The sequence below is a fragment of the Pimephales promelas genome, chromosome 4 (assembly GCF_988280905.1).
Source record: "Pimephales promelas chromosome 4, fPimPro1.hap1.1, whole genome shotgun sequence".
NCBI lineage: Eukaryota > Metazoa > Chordata > Actinopteri > Cypriniformes > Leuciscidae > Pimephales > Pimephales promelas.
In genome coordinates this window covers 22,355,015-22,375,837 of record NC_142772.1, presented here as the reverse complement: position 1 = coordinate 22,375,837, position 20,823 = coordinate 22,355,015, and the positions used below count along the sequence as shown (strand labels likewise).

The 20,823-nt window shown below is 39.9% G+C and overlaps 1 protein-coding gene across 1 annotated transcript in view; it reads left to right on the top strand.

Annotated features, from left to right (window-relative positions):
• Nucleotides 1–20,823, top strand: part of adgrv1 (adhesion G protein-coupled receptor V1) — a 147,363-nt gene that overhangs the window by 77,059 nt on the left and 49,481 nt on the right. The window contains exons 71-83 of the mRNA XM_039662332.2: nt 56–199; nt 1,017–1,188; nt 1,284–1,419; nt 1,503–2,338; nt 3,594–3,711; nt 3,815–3,986; nt 4,344–4,586; nt 5,318–5,725; nt 7,172–7,356; nt 7,454–7,706; nt 8,002–8,141; nt 10,131–10,291; nt 10,412–10,512. Coding sequence (XP_039518266.2) covers nt 56–199; nt 1,017–1,188; nt 1,284–1,419; nt 1,503–2,338; nt 3,594–3,711; nt 3,815–3,986; nt 4,344–4,586; nt 5,318–5,725; nt 7,172–7,356; nt 7,454–7,706; nt 8,002–8,141; nt 10,131–10,291; nt 10,412–10,512 — 3,069 coding nt within the window. The remainder of the gene's footprint in view (nt 1–55; nt 200–1,016; nt 1,189–1,283; nt 1,420–1,502; nt 2,339–3,593; nt 3,712–3,814; nt 3,987–4,343; nt 4,587–5,317; nt 5,726–7,171; nt 7,357–7,453; nt 7,707–8,001; nt 8,142–10,130; nt 10,292–10,411; nt 10,513–20,823) is intronic.

Sequence of the window (20,823 nt, the reverse complement as noted above, 5' to 3'; positions counted from 1 at the left end):
AAGGACATTAAGATGCATAAGGTCTGTATTGATATGTTGAATGTGTCCACTACAGGTGTTCTTTGCGACAGGCTTTAACTTCAGCGTTGAGCTGATGGATGTGACTCTGATTGGTCCTCTGCTCAGTTCACCTCCCAGAATTCAACTGGAATCAAAGCTGGCTGTCGTTTCTGTTCCTGAAGTGGCAGCTAATGCTGAGGTCAAATATTGCATAAAACACCTTTCAAATTTTTTTGGTTATTTATTTATTTATTTATTTATACATTAGTTATGTATTATATGAATGTCATTATGTATACATTAGTTAACTACATTAAATAAAATGAACAATAGTTCTACAGCCTTTATTTCTTTATATCCTTTATCTATATATCTTGATTCATTTTTAATTTACTAATACATTTTTATTTTTTAAAAGTGTAAGATTAAAAGTGTAATTTAACATTTAACATTAGTTAATGCACTGTGAAGTAAAATGAACATGACCAATTTTATCAACTGACATTAAGAATTAACACACATTAATAAATGCTGTAAAATATACTGTTCATTCATTGCTAGTTCATGCATGAACTAATGTTAAAAAATAAGACCTTATTGTGTTGCCTATATATTATTGTTTTCATATATTATTGTCTGCAATGATACCTCTAAAAGCTAAAAAAAGTGCAATTCATTGAAATTTAATGAAAATAAGTGACAATGCTCAAAACAACATTTCACAATAATATTTAGAAAAAAATGACAATAGGCAATATTTTCCTGACATTTTAATGGAAATGTGTCTTCTGCAGTCTTAAAGCAATCACCACAAAATGTGAAAGAGTGCTTTACATAAAAAAAATAATAATGAAGAAATAAGCATAAATGAAACAAAAAAAGTGGATTTATTATTATGAAAATAATGCCATAATGCAAAAAAATAAAAATGTATCATTATAATAGATATAATCTACTATAAATTATTTTTGACTGATTGTCTCTAATGATTTGCTGTTTCTATCCTTGTGCTGCAGGTTGGATTTGCCTCTTTGGCCTTGCGCGTCTCAGATACAGAGAGTGGCCAGTGTGAGGCGCTGGTGACACGGACAGGCTTATATGGGAATGTAACGGTCCGATGGAGCTCTGGGTTCCCCCCTGGTCAAACTCCACTAGGCTACCAGCCAGGAGACATCTCACCAAGATCAGGTTTACCCTAGAGAGAGAAAATACTTGAAACATATGATAAAAATCCAGAAATTATGAACTGACACTGCTGTTCTTTTTTTTCTCTTTATCTGAAGGCACGGTAATGCTTGCCTATGGTCAGAGGAGTGAGGTGATCTCTCTCAGTGCTGTTAATAACATGTCAGTTGTCACAGCACATGCCATTTACCTGACCTCTGTAGAGTCAGAGTCACCTGGTGGAGCCCGTCTCAGGTAACACTGTCCTCATGAAAACCAAATCCTCTTTCTCTTAATTCTGGTTGGTATCTGAATGTTTTGATGTGCTATGCGTTCAGGACTGGTTACACAGTAGCTGAGGTGGAGCCGTTAGGATTGTATCAGTTTCATCCTGATTCTCGGCAGCTGGTCATTGAGGAGGACGTGCAGACCATCACCCTCTACGTCCAGCGCCTCTACGGCTTCCGAAGCAACCGTTCCAGCATCTCCTACCAGACATGGCCTGGCACTGCCCAACCTGACAAGGACTTTGCAGCAGTAGCAGACGGGCAGCTTCAGTTTGATTCCCGCCAAACATCTGCTGCCATTCGACTGTCCATTCTAGATGATTCCCTAACTGAACCAGATGAGAATTTTTATGTGAACTTAACCAGCGTGCGTGTTCTCAGCACCAGTTTGCCTTCAATCGCATCAGATCAGCCTCGACTTGTGCCTCAGCATAGTGTTGCTACAGTTACCATTCAAGCTAATGATGTTGTTAGCGGATTTTTGAGCATAGGACCAGCGATAGTACGCATCTCTGAAGACAGTCAGGAGGGTGCGCCCCAACAGAAGCTTTCCCTAAGAGTACGGAGGTCGGTGGGGCTCACAGGAGTGGTGAGTGCCAAAATCAGGGCTTATTCAGGAGCCCCAGACGGGGATGCAGCCCAGTTTCATCAGGAGCATAATGGCACATGGGCTTTGGAAGGGGAGGACTTTGCCTTGGAGACCCAAACTGTCACATTGTTGGAGGGACAGAACGAGGTGGAGGTCAGTGTCCTCATACTGAATGATCAGGAGCCGGAGGGACAGGAGGCGTTCTTTATCTACCTCAGCGAGGCAGAAGGTGGAGCGCAGATTGTCAGCGTGCCAGATGAACTGGGGTTCACTTCCTTTGCCAAAATCATTATTCTGGGTGAGAACATTACTGTCATTACAGGAATCAACAATGACGATTTTTGTTCTGCTTCAATGTTGAGTACTTTTCCTGCCAAAAGTTTCACTGGCTCCACCACAAAACTTTTAAACTTATCTTTTAAAGAATTTTTTTTTAAATATATATACAGTATGCTATATTGTGTAAAATTGATCATTTTAAGTTTGTTCTAATTTAGGCTTTTGAGACAAGTAATTCTTTCAGATTTCACAAAGTTATCTATTTATCTATCTATCTATCTATCTATCTATCTATCTATCTATCTATCTATCTATCTATCTATCTATCTATCTATCTATCTATCTGTCTGTCTGTCTGTCTGTCTGTCTGTCTGTCTGTCTGTCTGTCTGTCTGTCTGTCTGTCTGTCTGTCTGTCTGTCTGTCTGTCTGTCTGTCTGTCTGTCTGTCTGTCTGTCTGTCTGTCTGTCTGTCTGTCTGTCTGTCTGTCTGTCTGTCTGTCTGTTTCTTAATCTATTTTTTAGCAGGCTAAGTAATCCTACTTTGATGACATATTTAAATCAGCCAAATAGTCAATAACATTGTTCAATGCATCACAAGAAATAGTCTACATTTGAAAGGAAACATCAAGCCATATTATAGATAAGCGTAATACAGTATGTAGTGACAATCCATCATTTGCCAGATAGAGCAAGTGATACCACAGTCAGCTTGCCTGAAACGTTGAGCCCTTGATTATATATACATATATATGAAGAGTTCAGATGCAAAAGCCTCTTAGTGCCATTTGAAATTTTCTTCTAGAATGATCATTTTTATCAAGCTTGTATATTTAAGTTCAGTGATTTCACTTAAATGGCAATGATAATTACCTATTAATTGTTATTTAAGTGAAATTACTGAACTTAAATATACAAGTTTGACAAAAATCATCATTAAAGAAGAAAATTTCAAATGGCATTTAGAGGCTTTTGCATCTGAACTCTTCATATATATATATACATATATATACAGTACTTTACTGTGTTCAAATGTTTAGGGTCGGTAAACCATTTTCAGCATCATTACTCCAGTCTTCAGTGTCACATGATCCTTCTAAAAAATCATTCTAATATGCTGATTTGCTGTTCTATCAGATTTCTCCTTATTTTGAGACCATTTCTTATTCATTTCTTATAATAATTGTAGTGTGTATATATATATATATATATATATATATATATATATATATATATATATATATATAAGCTCAGCTTCTAATGTTTCTCTGCAACAGGTAGTGATCTTCAGAACGGTATAGTTGGCTTCAGTTTGAGCTCTCAGTTTGGCCAGATTCTGGATGAGGACTCAGAAAACAGGACAGCAACACTCTTTCTGCAAAGACAGTACAACAGGTATCATCGATATTTAAGATTATTTCAATACTGCAAATCAGTGTTAATTAGTAGATATGCATGCCAAAAAGAAAAAAAATAATAATAATCCCCTCATTTCCAGAGCATTTGAGGATGTGTTGGTGTTTTGGAGAGTCACTTTCAGCACTACAGTTCACTCAGTTGTCAGCTATGGAGTGAATCTGACCAGAGAGCTGCAGCAAACTTCGGGCACATCCGTCTGTAGGAAGGGAGAAATAATCTGTGCCCTCAAGTTGGAAGTCCGTCCAGACAAGGTATAGGTCTTTTGTTTTTTAAAATCTAATTCACACTGCACAGACAAACACCAACAAACAAGTCGGCCATTGGGTTTAGAACTTTATGAAAAATAACTGACATGCTCACACTGCCCAAACAGAAAACGCCAAACGCTGTTTGAACATGTTCGGTCAGGCAAAAACAAACCCTGACCAACTCCAACAGACACCAACATGGGGTAACACACCGATCCGAAAAAAACCCAACAAATCCCATTCCTTTCTGTTCATTTGGATTATACTAGTTTTGATGTGTTAGTGCTTACTCCAAGAGAAATCCACCTAAACATTTTCTCTAATCATCTTACTCCTTGACTTTTGGTCTATGTACTGTAGGACCCAGAGTATGAGCTATGGTTTCTGGTGGAGGTCTATAAAGTGGGGGAGGGTGCCACCATAAACCAAACTGCCCGTTTTGCCAACGTCACCATGCTAGAGAGTGATGACCCACGGGGGCTGGTGTACTTTGCCCAGGGCTCCAGACTACCCGTGGTTACCCTCAGTGCCACAAGCGTCAGTCTTCAGGTCTACAGGGATTCCAGTACAGCATCAGCTATCTCTGTGAAGTACCGCATGCAGGTGAGATTCATTTTAAGAGGGAAGCTTCTCCCAAAATACCAATAAATGCAGTAAGCACAATAATATGCCGGATCTAGAGGCAAGGATGCATAGTGAATACATATACAGTACTTTCTCGATTATGTGTAATCAAAGATCAGCTACAACTACCCAGCATACGCCCCTCTCTGACCCCGTTACATAATGTGACCTCATTAGTGATGAGAGGCCTGAGATGATGTCAAATTCATGAGCTAAGATGATGAATGTTGAGAAGATAAGAGCTCTGAGCAATTAGACCACTGAGTTCCCAAGATACTTCAAAGGCAATATATATGGTTGCATAGAGGATCTGGAAAAGTAGGATTGACATGTCGAAAATGGTTTTACGCCAAAAATACATCAGTCTGTGGGAATGCTTTTTCATGCTAGGTTTTTTTTTTTTGTGCTCTTTTTGTCCCTCTGGCACACCCTTTCCTTTCCTCCAATTTTCAGTTTTGATTGCCTACTGTTTCACTTTTAGACATAAGGAAATGCCTTTAATTTTCAGTATGTTACACACCTCACACGAAAAAGAAAGAAAAAAAAAACATGTCATCATCTCTCTGCAGATTTAAAATATCTGAATTTAAAGTTTTTAAATCTTCACCACTGTCAACCATGTGCCCAGCTACTTTAAAAGTTCTTAGGAAAGTGACTTTCGGAGTAAATGTCTGAATATTAATTTTGTAATGTGTCATCTACTCTCACAGGAGCTTCAGAAAGCAGAATCTATAGGACCCAATCTGATCTGGCCTGCTGTGGCAGGACAGGACTTTGTGATGGCGGAGGGTACCCTGACTTTTGAGATAGGACAAAGAAGTGCCGGTCTGGACGTGGCCCTCACGCCAAACATTGGTTCCTCCAACCCAACACCCAAACGGTTCCGCGTGGTTCTGTCTGATGCCACCGGTGGCGCACGGGTTCACCCGGAATACGGGCTGGCTAATGTAACCCTGGTTTCAGACTCGGAGGCTCAGGCAATATGGGCCTTGCTGGACCAGTTACATCAGCCTCTGGATGAGACCATCATCAACCGGGTCCTGCAGGGACTTATCAATAAAGTTAGTAAGGACATCACTCCAGAGCAGCTAACAGCAATGTTAGATGCACTAAGCAAGGTGAGCAAATGAGGGGAGTGGGTGTGTGTTTGACCTAAACATTAAGGGTCAGAATTTCTGAAAAATGTAATTTAGTCAACTTTCCTTTTATTTTAGAATTAGGATTTGGTACTTTGGTTTAGGGTTTTAATCATGTTCAATAGTTTAATTTGAAAACAATAGTAGTAAATGGGAAATCCTTATCTAAATCGCAAGGTAAAAATGCCAAGGTTGTGGGCCCAAGGAGTGTAAAATCCCTTTTTCTTTTATTACACTAACATACTACTCTTTAAAAGTTTGAGGTCAGTAAGATTTTTTTCTTAATTAAAGGGTTTTCACCCAAAAATGAAAATTCTGTCAGTATTTACTCACCCTCATGTTGTTCCAAACCCCTATGTGTTATACACAAAGGAAGATATTTGGAAGAATGTTTTAATCAAACAGATCTCATTCCCCATTGACTACCATGGTATGTAATTTTTCCTACTATGGTAGTCAATGGGGAATGAGATCTGTTTGATTAAAACATTCTTCCAAATATCTTCCTTTGTGTATAACACATAGGGGTTTGGAACAACATGAGGGTGAGTAAACAATGATAGAATTTTCATTTTTGGGTGACCTAACCCTTTAATCAAAAGTGACAGTAAAGACATTTTGAGCTCTCTTTTGATTAAATAATCCTGAAAATGTATCATCGTTTCCTAAAAAAATATTGAGCAGCAAAGCTGTTTTCATCATTGATAAAAATAATAAAAAATGTTTCTTGAGCACCAAATATCCTTTTAGCAGATTATAATAATTTCTAAAGAATCATGTGACATTGAAGACTGGAGTAATGGGTGCTGAAAATTCAGCTTTACCATCAAATTAATACATTACATTTAAATATAATAAAATAGAAAACAGTTATTCTAAATTGTAATAATACTTCACAAGTACTGACTGTTTTAACTGAATTTTTAATAACATAAACATAGCACTGCTGAGCATAAGATACTTCTCTCAAAAATATAAAAATCTTACAGATGCCAAACTTTTGAAAAGTAATGTACTGTATATATTTATACAATGAATTATAAACATGTTTATCTGGATTTAGAGAGTTGAGGATTTATTTAAAGTTAGCCGGGTCTTGAGAATTTTATAATAGGGTAGTTCAGGAAATCCAGCTGATCTACGTTCGGTCTGAAGAACAATGAGGGGCCACATATTGGCCCCCAGAGATTAATTAAAATAGCTTTCTTTACAATGCTTTTTTGTTCCTTAAGTTCAAAGAAATGTCTTATCTAGGAATACAATGTGTGTATGTGTAGCTGCAAGGCTCCACTGTGTAAAATAATCTCTTGGAAACTAAGTTTCAATTAATCTGTATTATTTTATCACTGGTTTTCTAAAATGAATGTTGTATTTCATTGTATGCAAAGTGTAGGCTATATATTGTTAACTTTTACCTTCACTTCACAGATTCTGAATGACGCTGAGCAGACTCCGCTAAAAGACAGCAGCCGCAACTTGACCTATGACCTCATGTGCGCCATGGCAAACCCCAGCCGCGCGGACACTCGAGGACTGAGCCAGCTTGCTGAAGTGGCGGAGCGTTTTGCCTTCAGTCTGCTCACGGACATTGAGTGTGAGGCTGAAGGAAAGAGGTGAGATCTATTTCTTGCCATTAATAGGATTTTTTCTGTTTGTTTTTTTACCTAAGCTCATTCTTGTGTGCATTGATTTCCTCTATACTCCATTCAGAGGCACAACCATACTGGATACATGCCCGTATTTCACCATAGCTGCTCACCACTGGTACCCCACTCGGATCAACGGCCACACATTTACAGGCAAAAACACAGACACGTTTACTCTGCCTGAGACCCTGCTGGAGGTGCCAGCCCTTCCTGCCGACAGCATGGGCCCGTCTGCTTGCCGTAAAATTCACTTCACAGAATACAGTACTGAGCACTGGTTCCTCACCAACACAAAAGCCAGCGCATTAAATGACAAGGTGAAAGAGTGTTTTACTGCATCCCTGAATACATCAAAACTGTGTTATATTTATAATTGTTTAAATTACGGTGTGCTTCAACAAAAGTGAACAGCTTTTGTCAAGTTGGCTCAAGCAAGTGTCCACCAGATGACACTGTTGAGTTGGAAATTTAAAGTTGTCTCCTTTTCTTCATTTTAGATGGTTTGTGTGCCTTTACAAATCATCTGTGTGGTTTTTATTTGCACTTGGAATTCGGAAACTCTATTTTATAGCTGAGTCCATTTTGAATAATCTATATGTATGTTTGTTGCAGGTTTTCTCAGTCAGTCTTCATGGCAGAGGCTCTAAACCTCTCGCTGACGGTCAAGAGGTTGTTTACCGCATACATACTCCAGATCGACGTGGAAAACCTCGCCAATCTCTGTGCCTGCTTTGGAATCAGGCTGCCGAAAGGTAATTATGAAGCATAAATACATGTGTATTGTTGTTATTAAAGTGTTTTAATAGTTTCCCTTTCACGCAATGTGTAATGTATTTGTCTGTGAATGTAAATGATCTGGAAAGTTTTGAAGCCGAAAATGCTTGATAAAATAGTGATTGTCTCTCAAAATAAAGAATTGACCTTGAACTCTGAATCCCACTTCCGTGATGGCTACACTTCACTGGGTAACACATTTCACTAATGTACGCACGCGAACAGCGTCTACTTTGACCCATCCTCAAACGCTGTAGCTGGTTTGTGTTGTGTGAAAGTCGGGAACACACTTTTTTCTGCCCTGAAAGTGTTAACAAAGAGAATTTGCTTTTGCAAAGGATGAGGATGTGAAGATTCAATGGTTAAAGTTACAACAGCAGTATAACCTTTTGACAAATGCTTCTCAAATCTCCTAGAGGCCTAAATGGGATTTACAAAACTATTATCCATTAGATGGGACAGTGCCCACTTTATTTGGACCAACCATTGCTCCTCAGAATCACAAATTATGTATGATTAATTATTGATGTATATATTTACTCTCTGTGTTCAAAATATAGTTACTACACTTTTACTATAATATGGTTCATTTTTGGCTTACTGACATATTAGCAAATCAGCTTAATGCCCACTATTACCTAAAATTGTGTCCATTGATGCAGATTGTCTGCTGCTCTTATTACTTTGAGTATTGATAACGGATGGAGCAAGATTAGTTTTACCAACTTTAATGTTACATCTGTCATTCACGTAACGTACGCGCTGGTATTGGTACGGTAATGATGCAGATGCCACACGTGCACCGTAATAAATTTGAAATATACACATCGGTTGATGGACATACACTTATGAATACTGATGGAGGAATTACAGTTGCAACATCGCATGATGAACGTCAAACTGAGTAGTGTATCACTGAGAAACGTCCTGCTCATGTCGTCCTTAATTGCGTTTTTCCGATGTTTCATGATCAGTCTCGTGGTAAAATCGACACAGTAAAATCGACGCCTGTGTTACTGTCTTAGCAGTGTGTGCAATAGCTGAGCTGTAGGAAGCCTCTGGATGGATCTGAAATTCAGTTATGGTAATGGGCATATTTCATTTCCTCATTCAAATGAACTTGGCAGACCATCTGGCATTAAAGCTCTGACCTTGTCCATGTATTCGACACTCATCAGTGAGACAGACAGTGTGTACAGTGGGTGAGTTTCAGGGTCAGGGTTTGTGAGTCTTTTAAGGCCTGTCTTAAACATTCTTTGGGAACGAGAAAGTTCTTGGCCAGGAAGCCATTCAAGAGAACATTTTGTTGCTTTTATGCAAGACTATTAGCTGTACAGTTTGTCCCTGAATTCTCTCCTGGTTTGGATTGACGTAAAACAGATTGCTCTCAGAATTAATATTTAGAATATATGTTATCCTAAGCATATGTATTCTGATAACTTTGGGACCTTTTTGGGAACTTTTGGGACCATTTATTATTATGAAATTGTGATTCCTTGTAATCTAAATGACACCCTAGAGGGAATAAATGATTCCTTCAGCTAACTTATCTTAGTGACAGCTTAATAGCTGGGAGTTCAGTGACAGTTTGTTTGGAATGTGTGTTCCATAAGTTTAATTTAGATGAACAGACTGTCAAGTCAAATATAACAGATTTCTGTGTTTCCTCACAAAAAAAAATCTGTCACACTGAACTTGATGTTAAAACATCAAGAAATTCTCATTTCACAGCCTGAACCAACAGCAAACTGAGCATTTCCCTTTGTACCAGAAAGAATTGATTAATAGTTTGTTTGTTTTTTTAAGATTTTTTTAACCGTTGAATTTAGTGCCTCTAGTGGAATAGAAATAATATACTTTACCTTTAAACGAAAGTACTTTAAAAAAAAAAGTCTTGTTTTGATACAGGTTTAAATACAGCATTATATGTGGCGTGTCATGATAATTTTGGCATTTGTCTTCTCCAGCTGGCTATCTGATGGTCAATTCTGTCGTGTGGTGGACGACAGTGAGAATTTTGTCGAGTGTGCCTGTACGCATCTGTCCGTCTACACAGCATATGCAGAGACAGGAAGTTTTGCTTCATTCAACGAGGCCTTCTATGCTGCTGGCTTTATTTGTATCTCAGGTAACGTCCTATCTACATGCTTGAGTGGATACAAAACCCACCGTGATGTGACAAAAAAAACATGCATTGCTTGTGTCCTCAAGACTTACAGTACAGTATACACCTGTCTTTCACCTGCAGGGTTTGCCTTGGCAATTGTGTCTCACATGCTGTGCTCTAGATTCCTCATGTTTGCTGCCAAACTCCTCACACACATGATGATGGCCTGCTTAGGGACTCAGGTAAGACCTAACTTTTACAGTAATTTGGACTGCCAGATTTACCAGTTTCGATGGTAAACAGCTTTCTAGTCAATAAGCTGAACAACACCAAACCTGAATATAAATGCATGCTGTATTAAGATGGTTTAATTGTTCACTGTAACTCTACATTGTTCCTATAATATAAACATAAACTGGTCTAGTGTGTGTTGCGTCAATACAGTGCAGCGACTAATAATGTAATGGTGGGGCTGAACTCCACTTACACATAATTTGTGCTTGGGAATCAGAATCAGGATCTAGGACGCTGCTCCAAAGAAATGTGATACAGCTATGGCGTCAACATGACGCTTTTTGCTGCGTAATGTGGCCTAGTTTACAGTGAGGATCTTTGGTTGTCTTTTAAGGTACAGTATAATGTTGCTGAGTCCATGGAGTTGATTTAAACTTAGTAAAAGCTCAAAGTGGATGTTGTTTGCATGCTTTGAATAAACTGTTGAGGTGGGCGTGCAAAAGCATGAGCATTAAATTACTTTCCTCTGCCTGTGCGTCAGGGACATTGTATTGTAACCTGAGTACACAAAGAGGACTGCAAATGTCGATTGAAAACAGTGATTTAAAGTCGATAAGTCGGGTTCAAGTTAGTTTTGTGTGAATGGACAGGTTTGCACGTATCTCTTTCAGATCAAGCACGTTGGGAAACCCAAGCACTTTAGCAAGCCTTTAGATTCAAATGCACACAGTTTGTACCCATCTAGATTTGGTGGGGGGGACAGATAACATTTTCTAAGAAATGTGTCATTGCAGCTTGGGCGAACACATCCGAATGGGCTAGTGTGCTAGCCCTGACAACCGAACTATCCCTGTGCACCCATCCCTCTACAAAGAAGAGGGGGGGTCATTAAGTCAGTTGTCTGATACCTGTGGATCGGAGTGGGAATTTTCCACTGGTCCTGCTCACTTAGAAAAAGTAGAAAACAAACATGGCTCTACTTAGCAGGGCTTAGATAAACCCGGTCGGATTCTGTCATCCGTTAATTGTTTTGCTTTTCTTTACCTCAACCGCATTGAATGGAAAATTCCAGTCTGGCCATCCCAAGAAGTCATGCGTCATGCAGGTTCGGTACCGACAACCGCTGGACTCCCCAGTCCGTGTAGTAGTCCGGACTTCCCAGTAATGTGTGTCACTGAGATGTCTGTGAAAGAGGGCATTATCTGGAAATCAATGTTATCTTTTTTGTGTACAAACATTTGACTGTATCCACACACTTTCTAAATCTGAAATGTCTCAAAAACATCCATATGTCATTTAAACATTTTGCTGAACACTTTAAACATGACTTGGTTCCCAGTGTTCTTCAACATATATTCTTTTTTGTTTATACAGTTTTGGAACAACATGTGGATGAAAAAATTTAGATTTTTAAATGGACTATTCTTTTAAAGGGTAATTCCACAGGTGGAGACATGAATATATTGAAAGTAGGTCATATATGTAGTAGAATAGTGTCATAAATTTCTAATTTGGGTCCTTCTTGGCCGATAAAAGGAAGAAAATGACTTTTTAGTGCTGGTGGATTGTAGACAACATTCCCCATAGTGCATTGCAATGCCCAGCTCCGCAGGCCGCTCCCACTACCCATCACTACAGTGTACACTAGAGTTGAGCTCCATTCTACGCTACCACCTGGAAATCATTTCTCACAATGAAATCAGATAATGCGTGCTACTATAATATGACGATGTGAGAGCGTCAAGGCGGTGCCAATGGATTGGCGTGATTCTATATGGGCTTCAGACAATCGGCACATCTGATGCGTAATTTTACATGTGAAATACAGCCAAACATTAGAGCGTTTTGTCTTCGCCATCTTCATTAATCCCCTCGCTATCAGACGTTCCGAGAGTCATATTGATAATGGCTCCCTGATGCCCGCAAATTAGTTAAAATCTCCCGGAATCTAGAGCGAGTGAGCAAGAGAGTGCATGCGAGACAGATCAGATTGTGCTCCAAACCATATAGTCCACGCACGAATGAGAGGGAGAGAGCGAGAGACTTTGCGTGTGTGCGCCTCATGACGCAGAGTTTTGGGCACCGAAATTTCCATTTTTATTTGTTCTGGTTATTACCGTTTACGTCAGAACCGGTTCCCTATTGGCACCGCGTTTCGTTCCCCAACCCTATCCATAATGCATCCATCTGCGTATTCAGTTTCTTCGTCCATATTTTCAAAAAGTGTAGGCCGGTGAAATCAAACGCACTGGCACTGATCTGTGATAGGTCTGCTAGCGCATTAGGCGCAACCCCCTATGGGCGAGTTGTGGGAACTAGAACCCCCCCAAGCACTTCCTCCTACAATGACATAAAATTGCGATTTTTGCGTCATTGTAGGAGGAAGTGAAAAAAGGTTAATAGTGGGTTTCTCTTGTCTCAGGGGAAAATTAGAGTGTTGCACCACCATTCAATAGTTTGACTGGATTTCTAACAATGGAAATCTTAATGCAAATGGGTGGAGTGTCCCACAACATGGGATCAAAAAATAAGAGACCACTAAATGCTTCTGTTTTGCATGCTTCTAATGTAATATAATTTTTATTCATTGCATTCATCATATTGTCAGCATAACAATTTGAGAAAAAAGTTGAATTGTAGCTGAATTTAATGTCTAAGTCGAATGTAATTTGTGAAATGAAAACAACATTTCAGTCGACACTCTTTCTATAGTTTTACTGTAACTTTTTATTTGTAATCACTGATCTGACTTCATAATTCACGTACTGTTAAGAAGTTTTATTCTACGATGCAAAAAATACAAAATAAGAAAATGTATTGTCATCCCATCTTAAAACATTTCACACCTTCAGCCATAGACAACAAACAATATTTCTCTTCAAATAGCCTGCCTCTTCTTGACTACCTGAATATGTGACAGCATGTGGGTAAGACAGGACGACAACTCAAAACTGTAGTTAGTGGAAATTTACCCAGACTAGCTCACCTGGCCCAATATGTCAGTACAGATAGGGCTGTTCTTATGAGCTGCAATAACACACATTAGTAAGGGTAATCAGCTAGCGAGCTGCAGCAATAAAAGCTTTTCAGGAAGGGAAACTTTAGATTCACATGCATGCTGTGTGAGATGTACACAAACACATATGGAGATGCTAACACACATGGCCACCAGTTCATCAATTGAACTGTTGCAAAAATGGTTGAATCGAATGTCCCGGAATGAAGTGATAGGTCAGGATGTCTACAATCAGTTATGCTCATTTCGTTTCAGCTCTGAGAATTGAGATTTTCCACCATTGTGTTTTTTATCTGAAGGTCTGAGTATTAGTTTCACTTAACACATGTCATGTGCAGCGTGCAGTGACTTTCTAAGGCCCTTCCTCACCAACACAGTTTGTCATTTGTGTGTCAAGTCATCTAGCTTTGCAGTACAGATTGTTATAACAATCAATTTGGCAAGGGCCAAATTGTTATAGCATCTCTGAAAGGGCAATCCTTGTTGGTTGCTCAGCAGTGGCTGGAACCATCCGACAGTCGTCCATGAAGGGACAAACCTCAAATCTGTGACAGGGATGGGCATCTAAGGCTATTTGATACACAAGGGCCAACAAAGGCTATCCTGTAGCCGCAGACCTGACAGAGTGCCCATGATGAGCCTTGTCCACTATTGAAAGCTCCTACAATGGGAATGCAAACATGAGAATCATTGGAGCAGTGGAAGAAAGTTGTCCTTTACATCATGTGGATGGTCAAGAACATGTGCGCCTTTTACCGGTGGAAGTGATAGCATCAGGATGCACAAGCAATTTTGTTGGTTACGTATGTAAATCCAATAGGACAAAATGTTTTTTGAGTAGTACTGTGTTATTGACCCTGATGTATAATATTTTATTGATGGATGACTTAGTTCAATCCACAGTATCCACCTTATCTGTTGAATTAGGAAATTAGAAAATGTGGTGTGAATGCTTGTGAAACTAAAAGACAAACACTCTAGAACATTCCAAACATTCCTGGGTCAATTATTCTGTTAAATTAAATCCTAACCTATCTCTTAAACTCAATCCTTCCCATAAATCAATCTCTAAATTCAGAGGGAAATTAAAGGTGAATGACACTGATAGGTGAACAAGCACCTAACTCTGGTTGTAAGCCTAAACTTGATATAAACTTTAAACTTCAAACCTCAAAAAGATTGGTTAATTGGAATGTTGTTCCAGGATCAACAAAGATATTGATCCAGGAACATGTTGCACTTGGTGAAATCAAGTTCCCTTTCAGTTGAGAACAACAGACGTTTGGTGTACAGCACGCTGAAGCAGCTTTTGTGGACTGTTCATTTTCCCATTGCGGGGATATGACTGTTGGGGTGTTGAGGTCAAGACTCGCCTTTGTCCACGAAGTGCGAGCCCCCATTACCACGCCCCACCTTTGGGTGCCACGTGGGGTGGGTGATAGGAGGATAGTGTTGGATGTCTCACCCGGTAACCATTCCCTGTGGAATCATTGATCCTCCCTAGTGCCCTGTGGAGCATGCTGTTCCATCTGTAATGGGTGAACCGGCCATTGGATGGTGAGCTGGCCTCTGGAGATGATGACTCGACTGCGTTATCTCCCTCTGGGAGCATAGCGTTGCCCGAGCCGGATTCAGAACTGTCAGCTATGCTTTGGGCTGCCGAGGCTGTCAGGCTCAAGTGGAACCCTCCATCGTGTCCCACTTAGTCTTGCTTGGATGATTGCTATCTCAGGGCAGGCTGTGCTGGTTCTCAGCCCGGCACCCCAGTGCCCTTCTTTCCCGAAGTGCATGGAGAGCTTACTCAGTTGTGGACGGCACCTTTTACTCCCGAAAACTGCCTAAGTGTTTTTTTTTTTTCCCCCTTTGCTAGCCTCGGAGGAGCGGTGAAGGGTTATGAGGCTATTCCTCCATTGGAGCAGTCTGTTGTGACACACCTGTGTTCAGGTTCACGGCTGCTGATTCTGGGGGATCCTTGTCTTCCTTCACAGGCATGTGAGCTCATGTCAAGTTTGACTGTCAGGGCTTACAAAGGCCTATTTGCATGCCATGGCTTTGTTACAGGTCTATCAGGCAAAGACACTCATGGACATGGACGAGGATAGTCTAGACCAGGGGTCTCAAACTCAAATTAACTGGGGGCCGCTGGAGATAGAGTCTGGGTCAGGCCGGGCCGCATCAAGTATTCCAAAAAATAAAAAAAATTATATTTAAGTATTCCAAAAATGGAGCACAACTGATCCAATCTTTATTATTAAAGTTTCTTCTGAACTGTTCCTCTGAATTTGAACATTCCTTTTTGTACATGATTGGTTCTTCATGAGCTGTCCTTCTGACAGTTGACAGTTTTACAAACTTTCTTTGTCTTTTTCTTATACACATCTTTGTTGTGATGATGTTGCTTTTTATTTTCTTTATACAACACTATTATATTGATTTTTTTTTCCAAAAGGCACATTTCCTTTTATTATACTTAGAAAAACAATTACTGCTTTTGAAATACAAATAATTCTTTCTACACATGTGTCTCAGGCAAATTACTGACTTTGCACATATCAAAGCAAACCTTCTTATCAACCTGTTGGACCAAGTTCATTACATGAACTAGTTCAATGTTCAATTCACAAATTTTAAAATGAACTAGTTCAGTTCATATTTCAAAAAATGAACTAGTTAGTTATTTTTTTCCATATGTTGCTGCGAGCTTCTTTTTTTATTATTAGGCTATTATTATTGCCACAACCCATATACAACTACAGATAACAATCATTTTATCGACGGGCAAAGTTTGCACAGACATGTAAGATTTTCCCATCCTCACCGACCTCATAAAAGCCTTTTAAATGATCTTACGACGCCTCCTCGCTCCTCGGTTCACACTTGAATGAACAAGTTCACTGTAACATTCATCAGGCAGTAGGCTAATACAGTAGGCTACGTTCAGTTCACGTTCGCCCAAAATATGAATGAGTTCATTAACAAGCTCAAAATGGTTATTCTCACATTGTTTTAGAGCAGGGGTATCCAACACGTCGCTCGCGAGCTATCAGTAGCTGTGGCCTGATTTGGTGGTGGTAGCTCGCCTGCTCATATATTTTGCACGCTCAAGTACGTTTCAAATGTAGGTGCGCATCAAGCGCCGAGCGCGCTCATAATTGAAGCGACGCGCTCATTTTTCCCGGCGCAGTATATTTGTACTTCGTGGTTGTCTATGACAACTATTGACAACAAACCCACGGTAAGCTGTCACGAGACTATATATGGTAGCCCATAAGGGATAAAAAAAAAAATTAATAATAATAAAAAAACGCGGCAAACGCAACGGCGGGCCGCACTAACATTAAACTTTAATATCAAGTAGGGGGCCACAAAATATCATCCCGCGGGCCGCAAATGGCCCGCGGGCCGCGAGTTTGAGACCTCTGGTCTAGACCTTGCGCTCATGAGTGAGCTCCGCACTGCTGCTGACCTCGCCCTCACAGGCACAAGTGTCACAGCATGCTCGGTCCATCTAGTGATGTCCACCCTTGTGGTCCAGGAGTGTTATTGTTGGCTCAGCCTGGTTAAGAAGGCGGATGCAGATAAGGTTCGATTCCTGGACACCCTAATTTCCCAGGTTGGGAATGGCAGGAGTGGAGAATTGCAGCATGGTGTGTTTGAGGACCCTGTCATCAGCCTTCTCACGAATCCCCTGTTGCCTCGTGGATATAGGTAAGTGTTTTACCGCACACTCAGACCCCACTTCAGGCCACCCCCGGGCCTTCCAAGCCGGGTCCCTGTCCTTCACCTCACTTCCTCACCTCTAGTAAGTCTGTAGTATTCTGGGCCTGAGCCTGGGTCGTAGAAGCTGAAAGAGCCTCCCATGTCCCATTTAATCACGCATGCGTTGACGTCGACTATGTCCTCCGTTCAATTCTGCTGCAAACCACTCAATATTGTCCAAAGGTTTTTGGATGGTATTTTTTTTTTATGCTTACCAAGACTGCATTTATTTGATCAAAAACATTGTAAGATATTAGCACAATTTAAAATATATATTTATATTTATTCCTGTGCAGGCAAAGATACATTTTAGGCATCATTACTCCAGGTATTATCAATATTTGAAACATATGCACTGGAATGTTTGTGGAAACGGTGATGCTTTTTTAAAGATAATTTGATTTAAGATTATTAATTGAAAGTTCAAAACAACATTAGTTATTTGAAACCGAGATATTTTGTAACATTATAAATGTATTTACTGTCACTTTTCTGTTATAGTTAAATGCATCCTGAACAAAACTATAAATGGTGTTTTTTTTTTATTCTTGACCCCAAACTTTTGAACTGTAGTGTATGACCTGCAAGTTTTGATTACCATTCCTGTATCTGTTAGACAGTATCTGTTGTTTATAATTGTCATGGGGCTAGTAATGGATAGTGGATGTAAATTATTATTACTTAATGAATACAATGAGAGTATTGTTAATGTTTACTGTGATTAATGTTTTAAGACCTCAAGAGTTTTCTTTCAGCTGGTTGTGGGAGCTAAATTTGAGACAGGGAATGTCCATTCAGTGTAAACGGGAAAGTGATAGTCATGGTTTGTCTGACGTCAAAAAGTCTGGGAGAGCGCAACAATGCCTGTGAGAAAGTTGAGCAAAAGGAAGCAAATCTCTGGCCTCTCAAACCTCCTCTTTGCCCTCTTCCTGTAGTGTTTTAGGTATGTGTGTGTGTGTGTGTGTGTGTGTGTGTAGCACTAAAATACACACCGAATTATAAACACACACTCACACTTCTTAGTGAATCTAAACAGTTTGATGCTCCCACGATGCAATCTGATTACAAAAGATGTCAAAAGGGGTTGTTTGAGAGGCCAGAGATCTCCCTCTCTAATTAAATTGTGCCCATGTCTGTTAATTTACTCGGATAACAAGGAAGCACACGGTTATTCAGATCAACAGTGCACCTCTTTCAGAAAGTCTGGCTCAAACTGGACTGAGGTCTGTACGTGGGTCTGTGGAGAACAAGGCAAATTGGATGCGTGCAGTACTCTTTCTGCAGAGTTACATGACTGCTGGGTAATTTCCATTAAACTTTAGTTCATCAATAATACCTCAAGTAATGTCTCCTTTGTTTAAGAGGGTAAAAATAGTTATTCAGCAAGAATACATTAAATTGATCATGAGTGGCAGTTAAGGTTTATCATGTTTCAAAAGATTTCTATTTCAATTAAATGCTACTGTATTTTGACATTTCTATTAATGAAAGAATCCTGACATGTTCAGCATTAAAAATATTAAGCAGCACAATTGTTTTCAACATTTATAATAATACATGTTTCTTGAGCACCAAATCAGCATATTAGAACGATTTTTCAAGGATCATGTGACACTGAAGACTGGAGTAATGGCTGCTGAAAATTCAGCTTAGCCATTAGAGGAATACATTACATTTTAAAACACAGCTATTCAAAGTGTTAACTATTCCACAATATTACTGTTTTACTGCATATTTGATCAAATAGTTCCAGTCTGGTTGAGCATTGAGCATTTTTATGGTGATCTAAACACCGGTTTACTCTTATGAAACTGTTTTCAATATTGTTTTTTACCGAGAGCATTTTGTTTTTAGAGCAAATATGTTTTGATATGTCATCATCTGGTGTGTAGTTTGATTAGTGTGTGTGCTTAGACTATGTCCTGCTTGAACCTTTGGCCTATGGCACTTTTTTTTATAGCACTGGGTTTAGCTACCCAGTAATGTACCCCAGATGAACCACAGCAGGCCTTGAACACTTTATTTCTTACCAAAAAAAGCACTGTTAAAGCGCTGTAAAGAGGCAGCGAGTTGGCCTGACCTTTAGCACACTTCTCAACAGTATTCAGGCAGAATGCACACTAATGTAGCCGCCTGGCGCACCATTAACAGTGATCGCACAACGCAGGAGAATCCAAACAGATACTTCTTTATTAATACACAAAGATACACACTGGATCCCAGGCAGTCCCAGGTCTGTTTCACCCCGAGTCAGATCCGCCTAGGATCTTCTGCTCGCCAGTTTTGCCATGGTGAGTGGAATCCCTGGCTGTGCTTCAGAGCCCTTAACTCCAACTCAGTCAGCTCCACCTTTATTCCTCGCCCCCTCGGCTCCACCAGGAACTGCTGTCATTGCGGTCTATGAGGCTCCCTCTTCCCTCTGACTTCACCTTTGTCAGACGTTGCTCTGTCTGTACCATAGACTTCCGGAACATCAGCTGTGCTTCATCCCTCCAACCCTTCAATTCCATCGGACTTCACCTTTCCTCCGGCTCCGCCTTTGTCCTTGGTCGCACCGGCTCTGCCTCAGTCCAACGGCACCCTGACTTCACCTTAGCTGCTTGTAACTGTAACTGATTCTCTCCAGCCTACTGATCCTATGGTGTCATTTGGTCTCACCATCTCCTTGGTTGTGCCTGGGTCTCCAGTTCTCTGGGGTCCACATATGAGTATCAGATGACTAACTCCTCCCTGGCTCCTCCCACCATCGGTTCTGCCGTAAGGATCTTCAGTCTCGTCTGCTCTGCTGTGGTGGCCTTTTATTCCACCATGGAAGTCCTCTGCTCTCCTGGGGCCGGTTCCACCAGTTCTGCGCAAGTTAACCTAGTTTTGAGGCCGGCTTGACCAGCTCGCTTTTTTCTTATCAGTGCAAAAGAGACTCAAAATTCTCTGTTGATTTTGATCTTACAAATAAGTGTTATATTTCATTCGATCCTGTTAAGTGTCTCATTTTTCGTGCATACTCACAATAAAAAAAGTGTTGTGCTTTTTGACAAATAAAGAAAACTAAACATAAAGTTCTGCCATCTCTCTCAATGTGAAGTATGAAGAGTTTCCGAAAATGAATTGTAACTCAGTGAATACTCAGTCACACGGGCATTCAGGCACACAGGCATAAAGCTTGGATTCTCTTCTTTTAAATGAAGTAATATAAAAATCTAATATTCTCGGTTTATGTGATGTGTATGAAAAGAGAGAGTTGGATAAAATTAATCATTTGTCCTTTACAAAATCATGCAAATTACTGGATTTGGAATTGTCAATGGTCAATTGGACTGACAGACCTAAATAATGTGACTAGCTCAGCTTCATCCAGCATGTTTACATCCAACTACTACAGTTGACCTCACAAAAACCTACATGTATATATACGTACTTACTGTGTATGTACTAAATGGTAATTTACATTTTTATCTGCTACCAACTTTACTTATTGTCTATAGACCCTGCTTCATCATTAATGTGTATGCCATGTCTGTCAAATCAGCTCTTAACAAGGTTCAGG